The sequence below is a fragment of the Podarcis melisellensis genome (genome assembly GCF_964234715.1).
Source record: "Podarcis melisellensis genome assembly, chromosome: 10".
Classification (NCBI taxonomy): Eukaryota; Metazoa; Chordata; class Lepidosauria; order Squamata; family Lacertidae; genus Podarcis; species Podarcis melisellensis.
The window spans coordinates 52,561,019-52,577,463 of NC_138542.1; the positions used below are offsets into that span (position 1 = coordinate 52,561,019).

General features: G+C 44.0%; 1 protein-coding gene across 2 annotated transcripts in view; it reads left to right on the forward strand.

Moving 5' to 3' along the window:
* Positions 1 to 16,445, forward strand: part of PAH (phenylalanine hydroxylase) — a 38,739-nt gene that overhangs the window by 21,837 nt on the left and 457 nt on the right. For both annotated transcript variants that reach the window (XM_081928357.1, XM_081928356.1), the window contains exons 4-12: positions 334 to 422; positions 2,168 to 2,235; positions 8,697 to 8,893; positions 9,798 to 9,933; positions 10,317 to 10,386; positions 11,679 to 11,735; positions 12,686 to 12,781; positions 14,453 to 14,586; positions 15,379 to 15,494. In XM_081928357.1, coding sequence (XP_081784483.1) covers positions 334 to 422; positions 2,168 to 2,235; positions 8,697 to 8,893; positions 9,798 to 9,933; positions 10,317 to 10,386; positions 11,679 to 11,735; positions 12,686 to 12,781; positions 14,453 to 14,586; positions 15,379 to 15,494 — 963 coding nt within the window. The remainder of the gene's footprint in view (positions 1 to 333; positions 423 to 2,167; positions 2,236 to 8,696; positions 8,894 to 9,797; positions 9,934 to 10,316; positions 10,387 to 11,678; positions 11,736 to 12,685; positions 12,782 to 14,452; positions 14,587 to 15,378; positions 15,495 to 16,445) is intronic.

Below are 16,445 nucleotides of genomic sequence, written 5' to 3' on the forward strand. Positions count from 1 at the left end.
CAGATATTTTTGGCTACAAGTATTAGTCATAGTCAGCACAGCTGTATGTTAGACTTTTACATCAAAAACAAAAAAAGTAGACTTGTGACTCCATAAACACTAACTGATTCCTTGCGCCATCAAGAAATATGCTAGTTCTTAAATGCCATAAGACTCAGTATCGTCAATGCTTTGAGTGCAAGTACTATTATTTCCTAGCATTAACATTAAATAAGGGCTAACACTTTGCTGATTTATATTTGGCGAACACCATAGCTCAGTGACAGAAAGTCACTGAAGGGAGCCAGCAACAAGAAGCTAAAGACTATTCATGTTTTCTTTCCTGCTGTCTAGTTCCATGGTTCCCGAGAACGATTAAAGAACTGGATAGATTTGCCAATCAAATTCTCAGCTACGGAGCAGAACTGGATGCTGACCACCCCGTAAGGCCAAAAAAAAAAAAAAAAAGTCTTTCTGTTTACATACTTTTTTTTTTTAAAAAAAAAGATGTATCTAGTCCTCATGAGCACAAAGAACAACTTGAAAACATAATTGGTGTGCTCCAGACTGAGACATTTAAGGCTTTAAAATCAAGGCACCCTTTTCTTCCCCTCCCTGCCTTTGCTTAGCATTCAGCCTAATCGAGAATTCTGAAGAACCTGAAAGCTCCTTCACTGTTTTGTGACATTTTTTCTTGGTCTAATAAAGGTAATGCCCTTCTATGGATTCTGGATCTTTTTTTCTTGGATGCTGTTGGGGTTTTTGTTGTTGTTGATGATTACAGCTCTGTTCAAAAACCCCATAGAGCTTCTACCAGCCAGTGCAGACAACAGTGAATTAGAGGCACCAATGGTATAATTTGGTATAAGGCAACTTCCTATGTTCCTAAAAACGTGAGACAAATATTTTCAGAATGAACCCATGATGTATTATAGGAAATAATTCAGGGTTTTGTAATGTGTGGGTAATGTGTGGGAGCCATAAAAATACATGCCCTTACCCCCCCTTGTAGTCTGAAATGGTGCAGTCCCAAATTAGTACAGTTTATAAAACAAAAACGTGGAGCCACTCCAAAGGCTACAATTTACTCTAGGCCTATGGATGCGGCTCTCTGGCAGGTAATTTTTTTTTTAATGAATGAAACACACAATCCCAAAGCAAGTAAACAACTTGCCTTATCCTTTCAGGCTAATAGCACCTTGTTCTGATGTCAGGAGACGAAGCGCAGCAGCCAGGATTTACTGCTATTAATTCAACGAATGCAGGATACTTGCAAATAAATTACATGCAGTGCAGCAATTTTTTTAATATAAAATAAAATTGCAGCTATTACATTAATTGGGGCAGTGTGATTTGTCTTTCACTAGATATAGTTTAATCTGAAATGAGCTATGTATTCTGTACAGTCACTTGGCACACAAATATTTGGCAGAGTCCTAGAAGAAAAGCAGGGTGAATGGAGACTCAATTGCTCTGAATGATTGAATCAAAGAGTCCTCTCAGAGCTTCTGTCAGGATGAAAAAACGGCGCAGTAGTTGAAAGCAGGACAAAATCATCAGCCAAACAAAACCTCAGTCCACTGACATGAAAGCTGTATCCTGCATGCATGAGCTAGTATTAATTAGATAATGAGACTTTCCTTCTGGATTTTTTTTTTGGGGGGTGGGGGTGGGGAACCAAGCTGCAATTAGGTAATTTAGGATGTGAAGAAGCAAGCGAATCTGGAAACATCACGTTGTCTTTGGTGACTTCAGTGCAGAAAACCCTCCGGCTTATGGGCCAAAGCTCTTCCTCCTCCTCTTCCTCACTGGGCACCTGTAACTTCCCCAGTGCTATAGGCTGTGTTACAGTCAACAAAGCTTTGTGAAGCATTACTGCCATTATTCTACATACATTTATGGCTTAACACAATGGGACCATCTATATTTCTTGTATATTATTTCCCTCCAACCTCATTGCCAACATTTCTTCCTTTCTCCCTCACTCCATGTGGACCTGTCAGTTTAGGATAATCTTCACGCATTTGATGAAATAGATTCTAGTCCACAAAAAGTTACGCTTTTATTCATTTTTAAAATGCGTATAAGGTGCATTTTGTTGCTTCTGCACTTCTTGTTAAAACTCCATTTCTGTTTTGACACTCTCAAACCAGTGCTTTTTATTATTCTCTCCTCCCCCCCCCATCAGGGTTTCAAAGATCCTGTTTACCGGGCCAGAAGAAAGGAATTTGCAGATATAGCTTACAACTACAGACAGTAAGTGTGCAAAAGGCAACAAGGGAAAAAATGTTCCCTAAAAGTCAATATATTATCTGTGATGAAATTGTGTGTGGGGTTGGGGAGTGGGCTCATTCTTTGGATAATGTTGAAATAAGTCGGGGGCACTGAGGATTTAAATATGCATAGCATTGTGACGCTGGATTGCCTCTACTTAACCAGTGCTGTCAATGGGTCTCCATCCTGACAATGCAGCAGTCCCTTTGCAGATATATTGTAGGATCTGGGCATATATAGAAGAAAGCCCTTCTGACTCGGCTAGAAATGGTGAATGTGAGTGTTGCATAGTCCTTGAGTTCCTGCTGGTTCTTCTCCAATTCTCATGGGACAATTACAAAAGTTATATTGGGGCTTGGGTGCGAATGAGGAGGACAGGCATTTGACCCTGTCCTCAAGGTAAGCTAAAAGTCTGAGGACCAGGAAGGAAGTGGGAAGAAGATGGAGAGGAAATGGAGTGGGTTACTCCAAACCCGGTATGTTTAGCCTGGAGAAGAGGAGACTGAGAGGAGATATGATAGCCATCTTAAAATATCTAAAGGGCTGTCACAGGGAGGATGGGGCAAGCTTGTTTTCTCCTGCTCCAGGGGGTAGGGCCCAAACCAATGGCTTCAAGTTTTAAGGAAGGAGATCCCAAAGAAATGTCAGCAAGAACTTTCTGACAGTAAGAGTTGTTTGACAGTGGAACAGACTCCCTCAGCAAATGTTGTGTTGCCTGGATGCTTTAGTTGGGATTCCTGCATTGCATTGCAGGGGGTCAGACTAGATGACCATTGGGCTCCCTTCCAACATTTCTACATTTCTATGATTCTGTGAACCCCAGAGTGTGGATCGATGCTACATAGATGAGCCCTGTGTTCATGCATGTTCCCTCCCTCCTCCCCTCATATATATATATATATATATATATATATATATATATATATATATAGTGGATACTCGGGTTGCAAACGTCATCCGTGTGGGATGCACATTCGCAACCCGCAGCGGTGCGTCTGCACATGCGCGGGTTGCGATTCGGCACTTCTGCGGATGCACAAAGCACAATTTAGCGCTTCTGCACATGCACAACCACCAAAACCCGGAAGTAACCCATTCCAGGTTTCGGCGGTCCATAACCCGAAAAAACGCAACCTGAAGCATCTGTAACCCGAGGTATGACTGTATTTTAAACATTTCCCAACTCACTTCCAAATGAACAACAAATAAGCATAGTTAGCCATCTGTTCGATGGGCGCACAGGCAGAGATTCACACTACTGTTCAAGTGTGTTTCATAACTATATGCTAACTTTAGTGTACTTTGTGAACTATCCAAAGAAGGATCACGATGGATAAAAGACTCTGTTTAACCTTTACCATCACTTGCTGGCTGTCTTCGAGTAGAAAGGCAACTTATTTTCCATAGGTAGCATATACAAAAGGTTGAATACCACCTACTTGAACACACAGAATCATAGAATGGCAGAGTTGGAAGATACCTTGAGGACCACCTAGTCCAACCCCATGCAATAAAGGAATATGCAGCTGCCCCATACAGGGACCAAACCTGCAATGTTCTTCGGTGAATGGTTTGCTGCTAAATTAAAAGCGAGATGGAGAAATCGGAGCACTGCCATGTGGACCCGGGGCTCAGTCACCAAATCTGAACTGTCTGACAGTCCAGATGAAATTGGCCAGGAACCTTTTCACCAAACCAATTCTTTCCCTAAAGTGTTTATTTTCCCTTGCTGGCTTTCCTTTCCTCTCTGTGCTTAAATCCTCCTTTGACTGCATTTATCCTAAAATTGCAGCTTACCGGAAATCAATTGGATTCAGATGAGGACCAAGCTCTGGCCTCGCAAAGCTTTGTTATTTAATGGCACTCGCAGCATCAGAGGCAACTACAAAGCCCCAAGCGCCAAATGAAGCAGCGCCTCTTATGCTCCTGCCATTAAACAGGGGAGAGATGGGGAATGCGCACAATGTACATTAAAGTAGAAGCTGTAAACAGCATTGGAATAATTCATCACTCGTGGTCTTGATCTCATACTCTGTGACTGTCATTCCTGGCCCAGCTGCATTGTGAATTTTTTAATGGCTTGCTTCCCCTCCACTGTTTTGCATGAGATGGGGACGGGGTGCTGAAGAGGCAATATTCATCTAGAACTGATTTTACGCAGCACCTCTCTAAGGGGTCCTTGCCAACCTCTGTCCTGCTTCCACCATCCCTTCCCATTACCCTTTTACCCTTCTCTGCTGTTCATGAGAGCCATAGGCACTCCTGTCCTGGTTTGCAGGTTTCCTTAGGGTAGGATTCTATTTGTAAAGGTGGCCACCAGACAACAGGCACACTGGATCTGCCCCATCACTTGGCTGCTCCCAAGAGCAGGACTCCAGTATCACACCTAAGAAGTCGGCCAAGGCAAGTGAATGCCAGGGCCCTGTGTGAGTCTGTTGCTGATTCCAGGCCCCTTGAGAGTGGTAGATGGATGTGAGTTCCTCACTGATACCCAACTCTTCTGACCATTGTGAAGGGCAATGCAAACTCTAGACCTGCCTTCACCAACTGGATACCTCCCAGGTGGTTTGGGCTAAGGCCACAAGCACAGCATGCATTTAAAGCAGATGGCCGCCCTCAAAGAATTATGGGAACTGTAGAACTATAGAATTGTGGAGTTGGAAGGGACCACGAGGGTCATCTAGTCCGACTGCCTGCAATGCAGGAATCTTTTTGCCCAACGTGGGGCTCGAACCCACGACCTTGAAATTAAGAGTCTCATATTCTACTGTCTGAGCTGACTACTTTGTGAAGGGGTAAGCTACAGTTCCCAGTTCTTTGGGGGAAGTCATGTGTTTTCAATGTGCTTTAAATGTATAACATGGATGTGACTATAGCTGTCATGAGCCCCAGCCAGCGCACCATGACTTCCTGTTGAGCCTTAAAAGAGGCTTAGGTAGCAATGTTAACATGGATAGAAATTATCCCCCCCCCCTTCAACCCTACCCTGCTTTCCCCCTCCTTTAAAAAAATTATCTCTGCATAACCGAGGAATGTATATGATGAAAATCATTTATAGTGTGCTTTTTTATTATGATACTATGTGTTATACTGCCTTATTTTGCTGTGAAGTGCCCCAGTGACCATTTCTGGTGAAAAGCATCATAGATATCTCTAGATAAATAGATGATAGATACATAGATGATAGATAGATAGATAGATAGATAGATAGATAGATAGATGATAGATAGATAGATAGATGATAGATGATAGATAGAACAGCTTAAAGCAAGAGATTGTAGAAGTTGTGAAAGTGAAATGGTAGCATTCCCAAGGCCCACACAGAAAAGGATGGACAATTTAGGATGGTGCTCTGCGAGCCCCATTTTTTTCCACCACCCTCAGGCATTCATGCTTATCTCCTCCCCTCTTACACCCCAGTTTCCCTCCCCTTCCCCTTCCCCACCTCACCTGCCACCCTGAGCACTAGTCTATTGATCTTGGCAGCTTTCAAATTGGTGTCTGGCGGTGCCTTAAGCCTCTGCTCTTTTCTCTAGGCCCATGAAGGTGGCCTAAGGATTAATTAGAAAAGGTCAATGCTATAGAAACCACAGTGGTCCCGGTTCCCCCTCCCTCTAATTCAAAATCACGTTTAAAGCTCCAGAGATCAAGGAGGACTGGTGCAGAGACACAGAAAATTGCACAATTATTGGGGGGCTGCCATCAGGCTCCGGCTAAAACGAAGGGGGTAGGGAATGGTGGGGTATCGCTTGTATTTCGACAAAGAGCCTGGAGCTCTAGAAATCCCTCGCATTATCCCAGCAGCGCCTCAAACCCTATTAAATTGCTGGAAAAGACTCTTTGATTTGGGGAGGGCCGCCTGTCCATTTTTGAAATTATTTTCTGAAGAATCAGCCTCCCTCCGCTTTAATGTCAAGGCAATAAAGTGAAGCAGGTCAAAGGACTCCCTTCTCGTTCGAGGCAGAGCCAGACTGACAGCGCGCTAACTGTATGGAGGGCAGAGACAGATTTGCTGTTCCTGCTGAGCCATTACCTCAGCTGACTCTGAGGGCCGCAGAATTTTAGGGCCAGGGGAGATCTGAGGGGGGAGCTAAGACAGCCCCTTGATCCTATGGCCAGTCCTCTGCGGCTATAGCATGGCTTATATATCAGATCAGCGCTTATCCAGATTTTGAGAGCTGTGTGGAGTGAGAACAGGACAAAAGGCCCAGGCTTTCTGCCTGTAGAATGAAAAATGAGGCGGGAGATGGGGGTGCATGTGGTTTTTGGAGCTGAATGTGCTTGGTAAGAAGGGTCAGGAATGCCAAAATATGGGGGGCAGCTAAACCCCATCCCACATATTCAGTCACAAGACACAGTGCACACACACCATGCAATGACCACCAGCTTTTCAGGGGAGGGCAGCCCCCTCACATCCGTTACTGGGGGCCTCGGAAGGATCTGGGCCTCTTGGAGTTGTCTGTGTCCACGTCTGTGTTGTACACACAAGTCCCCACTTTCTTTGCTGGTAATAAGCTGCCTTTTGAGGGATACTGTTATTGTTTGACCTTGGCATCAGAACCCAGAATACTTGCCAGGGGCCCAGCAGCCTTTTAGGGTCCCCCTTGCCCCCCCATTTAAATGTATTTTCCCAGCCTGGCAACTCCAGGCAGCAACATGTAGCCAAATCCAGCTGCCATTAGAATTTCCCACAATGCCTCTGTTGTGAAGGGAAAGGGGACCACTCTGAATCAGGTGGGTGCAGTCCTGAGGAGACTGCAGAGGACAGCCGTTGCCATTTCCTTCATAGAGGTGGAAGGACACTAGCAGCACCCCTTCTTCCCTGAGAGGCTGCCATCGAGGTGGCATTGGGGTGGGGTGGGGTTGCTAAGGAGGCAGCAGAACTTACCTCAAAGGAGCACGCCGTAGCAGCAGGAGCTGCAGTGGGCGAGGCATTTCTTGGAGGTCTGATCTGCTGCCCCTGTGTGTCACCCATAGCTGTCAACTTACAGATTTGAAAATAAGGGACCAGCAGCCTTGAAAATAAGGGACCAGCAGCCTTGAAAATAAGGGACCAGCAGCCAAAATAAGGGACCTGCAGCCTCACCTGTTCCAGGCACTCCAGTCTTCCTGTCCTCCTGCAGTCTGGTCAAACTCATGCTGGTAGCTTCAAGAACACTGTCCAACCAACTTTGTAACCAGAGGTTCAATGGAATAGAATCTGAATCACATGCACCACAAGGCCTATGCAGCCTCAACTTAAGATAGCTCCCTGGCCTGGCTTTACACTGCAAAGTTTGCAGCAGCACGTGCAACAAAATGGCGTCGAGCATTCAAAAAACCCCTCAGCTTGCATTAACTAGCCACACACAAAGCATGCAAGCTCCACCCCCCCCGTCGTTCTTAGACTTCATATTGGGTGAGCAACACAGCCAAGCAACACAGTTGGAGCCTCCCTCCTCCCTAGCTGGCAGGGAGGGAGGGAGAGGAGCTGCTTCCTTTAAAATTTAAGGGACATCATTTAAGGGACATTTAAGGGACATCCATCAATAAGGGACAGCAGCGGGACATGGCGCTGGAATAAGGGACTGTCCCTTCAAATAAGGGATACTTGACAGCTATGGTGTCACCTTGCCTCACTATTCTTTGACTCCAAGCTATGCTTGCTTGTTTATTTGTGCATAAGGTCGGTGCTGTTTTCTACAAGAAAGAGTTACCTCATGGCTGAGGTGGCCTATCTTTTCGAGTCACATTTGGAATTTTGAGAAAGCGTGGGTGCCATGCACAAAATGGCTGCCGCCGAGATGTGGCTAAACACAAAATGGCTGCTGTGGGGGCATGGCATATCATGAAATGTATATATGCTGAGACCTACCGGAAGTACCAGTGAGCACACTGGCACCTGTCTCACCGAGTTGTGATTGTGAGAAGTCGTTCGTGGAAACAAACAGACAAAGGACTTCAATATAAGGTTAACCCTTTTATTAGTCGCGTTTGCAAAGGCGGACTTTCCGTACCCGTAGATACGAAGAGCCTCGATCAGGCGTAAGCGCAGCAGTTTTATCCCTACAGCTGCCGCCCCTCTCTCAGAGGCTTGGCTTACAATCTACTTATCAGAGTTCAACACATTTCTAATACATTGTCCACTCTACACTAACCACTTCATCTATTATCAGATATGGGCCTACGCCCCTTGGATTTCTTTATCCTGTGTACGCAGCTCATGGGGACTTTCCAAACTGAGTTTGAGGCACACCCTTGCTTGTAATTTTTCCTTTATTTCTTAATCTCACGATGATCCAAGGGAGTCAGATATGTTTCCTTGAGAGCCTTGGAGGCCACACCTGCAACCCCCTCTTCTATACAGTGATTAAAGGCACCTTATTTGGTGCTGGTGTTAACAGGAATGGGGTGCATTCATGCAGTAGCTTTAAGCTATCTGCCTTTCCCTCTTTTTTTTCTAGTGGGCAGCCAATCCCCAGAGTGACATACACCGAGGAAGAGAAGAGAACATGGGGAACGGTCTTCAGGGAGCTGAAGACCCTGTATCCCACCCACGCGTGTTATGAACACAATCATGTCTTCCCTCTCCTGGAGAAATACTGTGGCTATGAAGAAGACAACATCCCGCAGCTGGAAGATGTATCAAACTTCTTGAAAAGTAAGTTAAGGTGTGAATATCCAATATCCGACATCGTCAACACAATTGCTATAACTGTGATCCTAATACAGTGGTACCTCGGGTTAAGAACTTAATTCATTCTGGAGGTCTGAAACTGTTCTTAACCTGAAGCACCACTTTAGCTAATGGGGCCTCCTGCTGCTGCCACGCCGCCGGAGCACGATTTGTGTTCTCATCCTGAAGCAAAGATCTTAATCTAAGGTAATATTTCTGGGTTAGCGGAGTCTGTAACTTGAAGCGTATGTAACCCGAGGTACCACTGTATTTGAATGTACTAAGGCTGCAATCCTATCCACATTAAATCCAACGATTCCCACAGTTCTGAAAATTCAATGGGACTTAACTTCTGTGTAACCACGCCTAGGATTTTATTGCATAAATGATCCATAAATGAGAAGGGCTTTAGCTCAGTGGTAGAGCATGTGGTTTGCACCCAAAAGGTCACTTGTTCAATCCTCAGCATCTCCAGGAAGGGCCTTGGAGAAACCTCTGTCTGAAATCCTGGAGACCCCCTGCCAATAGGTGTAGACTAGAGGTAGCCCATGTGATCCCCTCCAGATGTTATTGGACTACAACTCCCATCGGCCACCAATGCCCAGGGATGATGGGAGTTGTAGTCCAGCAACATTTGGAGGGCACTACATTGGCTTCCCCTTGTGCTGAGCTAGATGGACCAATGCTAAGACTCAGTAAAAGGCAGCTTCCTGCATTTTGTACAAGTGCCAAAGTGATTTCAGCCATAGAACTGAAGAATTGTAGAGTTGGAAGGAGACCCAAGGGTCATCTAGTCCAACCCCCTGCAATGCAGGAATCTCAGCTAATGCATCCATGACAGATGGCCACCCAACCAGTTTGTAATGCAGAGCTCCGCTGTTCTTTAAAGGCTGCACTGGATTCCGCCTGCGTCCTGTAGCTGGCCTGCTGTCTTCTCGGGATTTTTTGGCTGGCTTGGCGTTCAGGGTGTTTCACTCTACTCAATACATCCGCCATTCATCGCGGCCAATGTACACGCCAGAACCGTAAGTATTTGGCCAATGAAGTGAAAGGCCACATTTTGGTTTTTGTGGTTTGTTTGTTTTTCAAATGTGCATAGCACCTTATGAAATCAGGGTGGCCAATAAAGGAAGAACTATATCGGGTACAAAAGAGGGGGCTGGTTTGTGTAACATTTACATGTGCTAATTTTTATGTAGAGATGCAGGTTTAGAAAGAATGGCTGTGATTGAAATAGACGCACAACCCATCTCACAGTAGTGGGAAAGGCTGGGGCCAGGTGAGCTGTGTACCTGCTTGATCTGCAGTCCGGTTGATTGATGGGCAACTTCAAGCCTTTCCTCCTTGTGTTCAAAGCGTGAACAGTGTTTTTCACACTCTTGATCAATTCATACTGCTTTTATTCTAGTGATGTTTGCCACGAACTCCTAGGACATGTCCCTCTGTTTGCTGATCCCAGCTTTGCTCAGTTTTCTCAAGTAAGTAAAACGCTTAAAAAAAAAGATGTCAACCGACAGACCTTTCAGAAAATATTCAAAAAGGATCATACAGGATCTATTGAAGCACAAACACTCCAGATATTGTTGCCAAAGGATTGAGTTTCTAGGATTAAAACCAGCGCTGTTTTTCTAGAAAAAGAGGTGCTGGAACTCACCATGAACACCTCCCCTTGTTTTCTTATAATGGCAGTGGCACCCACTGGAGAGGTGCTGGAACTGAGTTCTGGATGAAAAAAAGCCCTGATTAAGACTGAAATCCAATATAGTACACACTTCCCCCAGGGGGAAACACAGCAAAATAACTTTTCATTTGCTTCTGAAATGAAATGCTCTGTTTGTGGATTGTGCCTTAATAAACTTGCACAATATGTTCACTACTGATTTTTGTGGTGGGTATGCTCCTGAATAGAGACTCAAACTATCTTCTTTGATGTGTCACTTAGACCTAAAATCACATTTTGCATGACTTTGAGATTCAGTAACATTTCAGAATTTAAATTAGATTTTTTTAAAAAATTGAGTTTTCGCTCGATCTTTAAAAGTTGCCTCATTAATGTTATGTTGTTGTTATCATCATTGTCACTGATTTATTAACCATCTGCTATACAACCATCTCAAGGTGATGTACATTGAAACAGTTAAAAACAGAAGCCCTGTCAACAGGAGATACTTTTAGAAGGGGTAAGGCAGTCTCTCAGATAACCTGGTTGCGAGCTGTATAGGACCTTATATGTTAGTACCAACACCTTGAATTTGGTCATAATGCCATCAGCTATGAAAACTACATACAGTGCTACCTCGGGTTAAGTACTTAATTCGTTCTGGAGGTCTGTTCTTAACCTGAAACTGTTCTTAACCTGAAGCACCACTTTGGCTAATGGGGCTTCCTTCTGCCGCTGCACCGCTGCAGCACGATTTCTGTTCTCATCCTGAAGCAAAGTTCTTAATCCGAGGTAATATTTCTGGGTTAGCGGAGTCTGTAACCTGAAGCGTATGTAACTTGAAGTGTATGTAACCCGAGGTACCACTGTACTTTTACACTTTGAGTTTTCTTCTTCCTAAAACCCACCTTCCTATATGAACTCATAACGATTCATAATCAGGAGGGGAGTGGTGGAATTATTCATTAATAACTAAGTAAGTAAGAAAGAAAGTCACCTTAAATTTTTTGCCCAAATTAATTTTGGCTCTTGTGCTTCCCACAAAAAAAACACCAAAACAAACTAACTAGAAAAAGAACAATTGAAAACAACCATCTTTCATTTTTACAGGAAATTGGATTGGCTTCTCTGGGTGCTCCAGATGAATACATTGAGAAACTTGCTACGGTAACTCTAGAATTCAGGGGCCATCTGCCCCCCCCCCCCAGTTTGATCCAGCACCAGATTCAGAATGACAGCTCCAGGCTCAGTGGATGCTCTTGAAATCCCCCTGTAAAATAATAGTTTCATTTTGTAGCTAGAGAAAATGTTTAAAATATGGACTATTATATTGATCCAGTTTAAGGCCAAAATCTTATACAAACAAAAAATGCCAGGCATTTGAACTCTGAGCCCTTCTGCATCAGAACCTGAGATCTGGGTCCTTTGGCCAGATGTAGAGCATGTGCTCTGTTGCTGCTGCGTGGCCTCTCTCTTCCGTCTCCTGTTTGTCAATGTGGCGACTTCCAGATGTTGCTAAACTACAAATGCCATTAGCCCTAGCTAGCATGGTCGATGGCCAAAGATGATGAGAGTTGTAGTCCAGCAACTTCTGCAGAGCACCATATTGGTTATGCCTGCCCTGGCTTAAATGTGGCGTCTGTTCTTGCAGAGCCTGCCACTCTGATTGCAATATACCGCAACCTGCGTATCAGCAGTTGATCTCTGGAATGGGCTTCTTCCTTCTACCTCTATGATGTTCTCATTTGGGGGATGGGCTTCAACATTAGGATTCCTTTATCTTTAATAATTGCGCAGAGTTTTGGCAGGTCATGCGTGTCCATTCCCAGTGCTTTAGTCATGGACAACTAATTATCCTTCCGTGTCCTGGTTGCAAAATGGAATTGGTGATGAGCTGTCTGTTGGAAAGCAGAGGTTTGAGAAACCACACCTGGCAAAATACCCTCATATATGAAATGATAAACGTTCTGAAGCCCAAGCTTGAAAATTCGGCCATCCCTGTAGTTTTCCATCATGGTACCTGCCCCCCCCCTTTATTTGGCTCTTAGCCACATTAATGAGATCATCTGGGAGTTACTGCACAAGAAATATAATCTTTGCACTTTCCTTTATGCCAGGTTTATTGGTTTACTGTGGAATTTGGACTGTGTAAAGAAGGCAATGAGATAAAGGCATACGGAGCAGGGCTGCTGTCGTCATTTGGAGAATTACAGGTACGAATCTACAGTTGTTCCTATTTCTGCAAATCTAATCTTGTACAGTGGTACCTCGGGTTAAGAACTTAATTTGTTCTGGAGGTCCGTTCTTAACTTGAAACTGTTCTTAACCTGAGGTACCACTTTAGCTAATGGGGCCTCCTGCCGCCGCCGCCACACAATTTCTGTTCTCATCCTGAAGTAAAGTTCTTAACCCGAGGTACTATTTCTGGGTTAGCAGAGTCTGTAACCTGAAGCATCTATAACAGGCATAGGCAAACTCCGGCCTTCCAGATGTTTGGGACTACAATTCCCATCATCCCTAGCTAACAGGACCAGTGGTCAGGGATGATGGGAATTGCAGTCACAAACATCTGTAGGGCCGAGTTTGCCTATGCCTGGTCTATAACCTGAAGTGTCTGTAACCCGAGGTACCACTGTATTTTAAAAAAATAATAAAAAAATAAGTATAAAGGTATTTATGTAGGTCTGCTTTGTATGTACCTTGGTCAGAAAAGCATGAGACTCTTAATCTCAGGGTTGTGGGTTTGAACCCCTACATTGGGCAAAAAGATCCCTGAATGGCAGGGGGTGGGCTAGATGACCCTAATCCCTTCCAACTCCATGATTCTAAGTCTTATAATCTTCCAGAGATGGGCAAGGAGCCCTGCACTCACTCAACAGATAAGTTGGGTCCTTTGAGTTTGCTTCATGCTAGTTGCATGTGATTGGAGCTAGATTAGGACCTGTGTGTATGACATATAATAGGGACCCTGTTCTGCTTCCGGCGTTCAGGGGTATCAGTAAGAAAGAGAATATAACCCTTGTTACTGGAAAGGGTGAGCAGGGCCTGCAACTAAACATTGCAATAAGAACATCAGAAGAGCTTGATGGATGAGGCCACCAGGAGGCACACATCTAGTCAAGCATCCTGTTCTTACAGTGGCCAAGCAGATGCCATAAACAGGACTTGAGCACAACAGCACTCTCCCCTCCTACGATTTCCAGCACCTGGAATTCAAAAGTATACTATCTCCAACAGTGGCAGTAGAACGTGGCAATCAGGGGCCCTCTCCTGTTTTTCTCTTCTAACGGTTGCTCTACATTCCATGGATCTGAACACAAGAACCTAAGAAAAGCCTTGCTGAATTAGACCAAGGGCCCGTCTAGTCCAGCATCTCGTCTGTCTATTCTCACAGTTGCCAACCAGATGCCTGTGAGAAACCAGCATGCTGGGTGTGGGTCAGCTGCAGTTCTCAGCAACTGGTATTCAGAGGCATAATAGTAGAAGTAGAATGAAGGCTGCTCAGTCCTGGGTGGACTGGTCCTTGTTTTTATAAAGATTTTTGGCTCCTTGTTTTGTTTTGTTTTGTTTTGTTCTTATTTCTTGAACTTCTGTGAACCTCAGGCCTGCTGATATTTCCCTCCTGTTTGGTTACCATCCTTGCAGCACTTACCACAAGGAGTTTGCTGCTAGAAATAATAATTAGAGTTTAAAAGCTTGCCCTCCTGTTGTATGACAGTAATAATAATGATACTAATATTTATAATATATTGGTCATCTTAATTTTCATTGTAAACTGCTTTGAGGTTTTACCACAAGAAGGAAATTCTATATCTATGTCTATATCTATATCTATATCACAACTTTTATTTAAAATTAAAACCTATCTGCTTTTTTCTCTTTAGTATTGCTTATCAAATAAGCCTGCCATTGAACCTCTCAATTTGGAAAGGACAGCAGTTCAAAAATATCCTGTCACCGAATTCCAGCCCATTTACTATGTTGCTGAAAGTTTCAAAGATGCAAAGCAAAAGTTAAGGTAATAATTTTACCTCCATTAGGATTTGGTTGGATCATTCAGTGTCCCTCCGGGTGTGCATAATACAGAAATTTCACAGAGGTCAGTGCTGCATCTTGAAACTCACCTGCAAGCCACCCTGGGGATTAAAAACTTTCATATGAGCTGAATAAATCAACATTTATCTGTAGTTAATCTAAACTGGTGTTAGCTAGAAAATGCCACCTGGAAGGCTGAGGAAAGAACATGTTGACTGGGGCTAGAAATGTGAAGCTATGGGCAGAAGGTAGAATAGCAAAATGAGATGAAAATATACAATGCAATCATATGCATGTGTACTCAGAGGTCAGACCTACTAAGTTCAGTGTTCCTTACTCTCAGGAGACTGGGTATAAGATAGCGCTGCCATTCATCCTGATTTTCCAGGACATGTCCTCGAATTCGCCTCCGAAAATGGGGTCCTGGATTATTTTTCAGAAGTTGGGCATGTGTCCTGGAAAACCAGCAATGGGGGTTAAATTGTACCGAAAATGCCTTAAGAAGCTCCAAAACTCAAAAAATGTTGTAGCTTTTACTTTAAAAAGCTCAACAATTTTTGGGGTGTCCTGGTTTTTACTTTTTGAAAAACGGCAACCCGAAATAGGATTGCAATCTTAATCTTCCATCCCAAATCAAGGGAGGGGCCTTGATCCCTTCTCAAGACATGTGTCTCTACGAGGGGCTTGCTCAGCTGAAGAGCAGGATGCAAATTATTCATTCAATCAGGGTATTAATCCATAAACAATGCGACAAAGTTTCTGTTTTCTCCTTTAGGAAATATGCCTCAACAATTTCCCGTCCGTTCTCCGTCCGTTACAACCCGTACACTGAGCGGATTGAAGTTCTGGACAACACAAAGCAGCTCAAGAATTTAGCCGATGCCATCAGCAGTAAGTAACTGTATTTTAATATACAACGGTTTTCCTATGAAAATATCCAAACCCTGAGTTCTTTATGAGTCTGGCTCAGTGTCAAAAGAGAACTCTTGCACATCTGTTTTTGCCCCATTAGTTTTAATGGAGCCTACCGATCCTGCTGCACGCTAAGAGATTTACTGTGGTTCAGGGACTGGGAGTCAAAACAGGTCATCTCATTGCAGGGGACAAATCTGCCTCACTGAACAAAACATAGTTAGGTGCAGTGGAAAGCGTGTTGTGTATGGATGTGGTCTGAAGAATTTCATAAAGTGTTGAAACTCAGAGGTGGGGATGAAAAAAGGGAAATAAACAGCTGAGACTGCTGTATCTTTTGCATGACTTCCCCCCCGGCACCAATATATACGGTACATGTTGAAAACACAGCATCAGTAAAAGCTTAATTCTGTGGCATGTAGGTATTGCCATTTCAGCAGATTTTCACATCAGAGAAGTGGAAGGAGCTAACTCCTAGGGAAATCTGTTCCACAGTCCAAAAAGTCTCTTGGGGAGTTTCAACTAATATTTCGCCAAAATCCAGTTGCCTGCAATGCCAATCCCTGGTTCAAGCCGTGCCATATATCTGTTTGCTGGGATATGGCCACAAATCTGTATTCCAGGATACCACTACAAATTTCATTCAGTGCCAAATTTCTGTAATTTTCCAAGTTGAATGGGCTTACAAATGGATTTTTTAACGGTGAAATGAGGGCTAGACTTCTGCTAGATTCCAGATAGGGCTCACTGGGGAGGAAGGGCAGGACATAAATGCAGCAAATAGATAAACAGAGTCAAGTAGGCTGCAGTCATGCCTGATGATGCCATTCTCCCTCCTTGTAAATGCAATGCTCCTCTTCATCCTATATCACATTATTAACAACATGCATTGTTTTAAGACTTGGCCAGTTTGTGCCCTCTTGGCTCCTT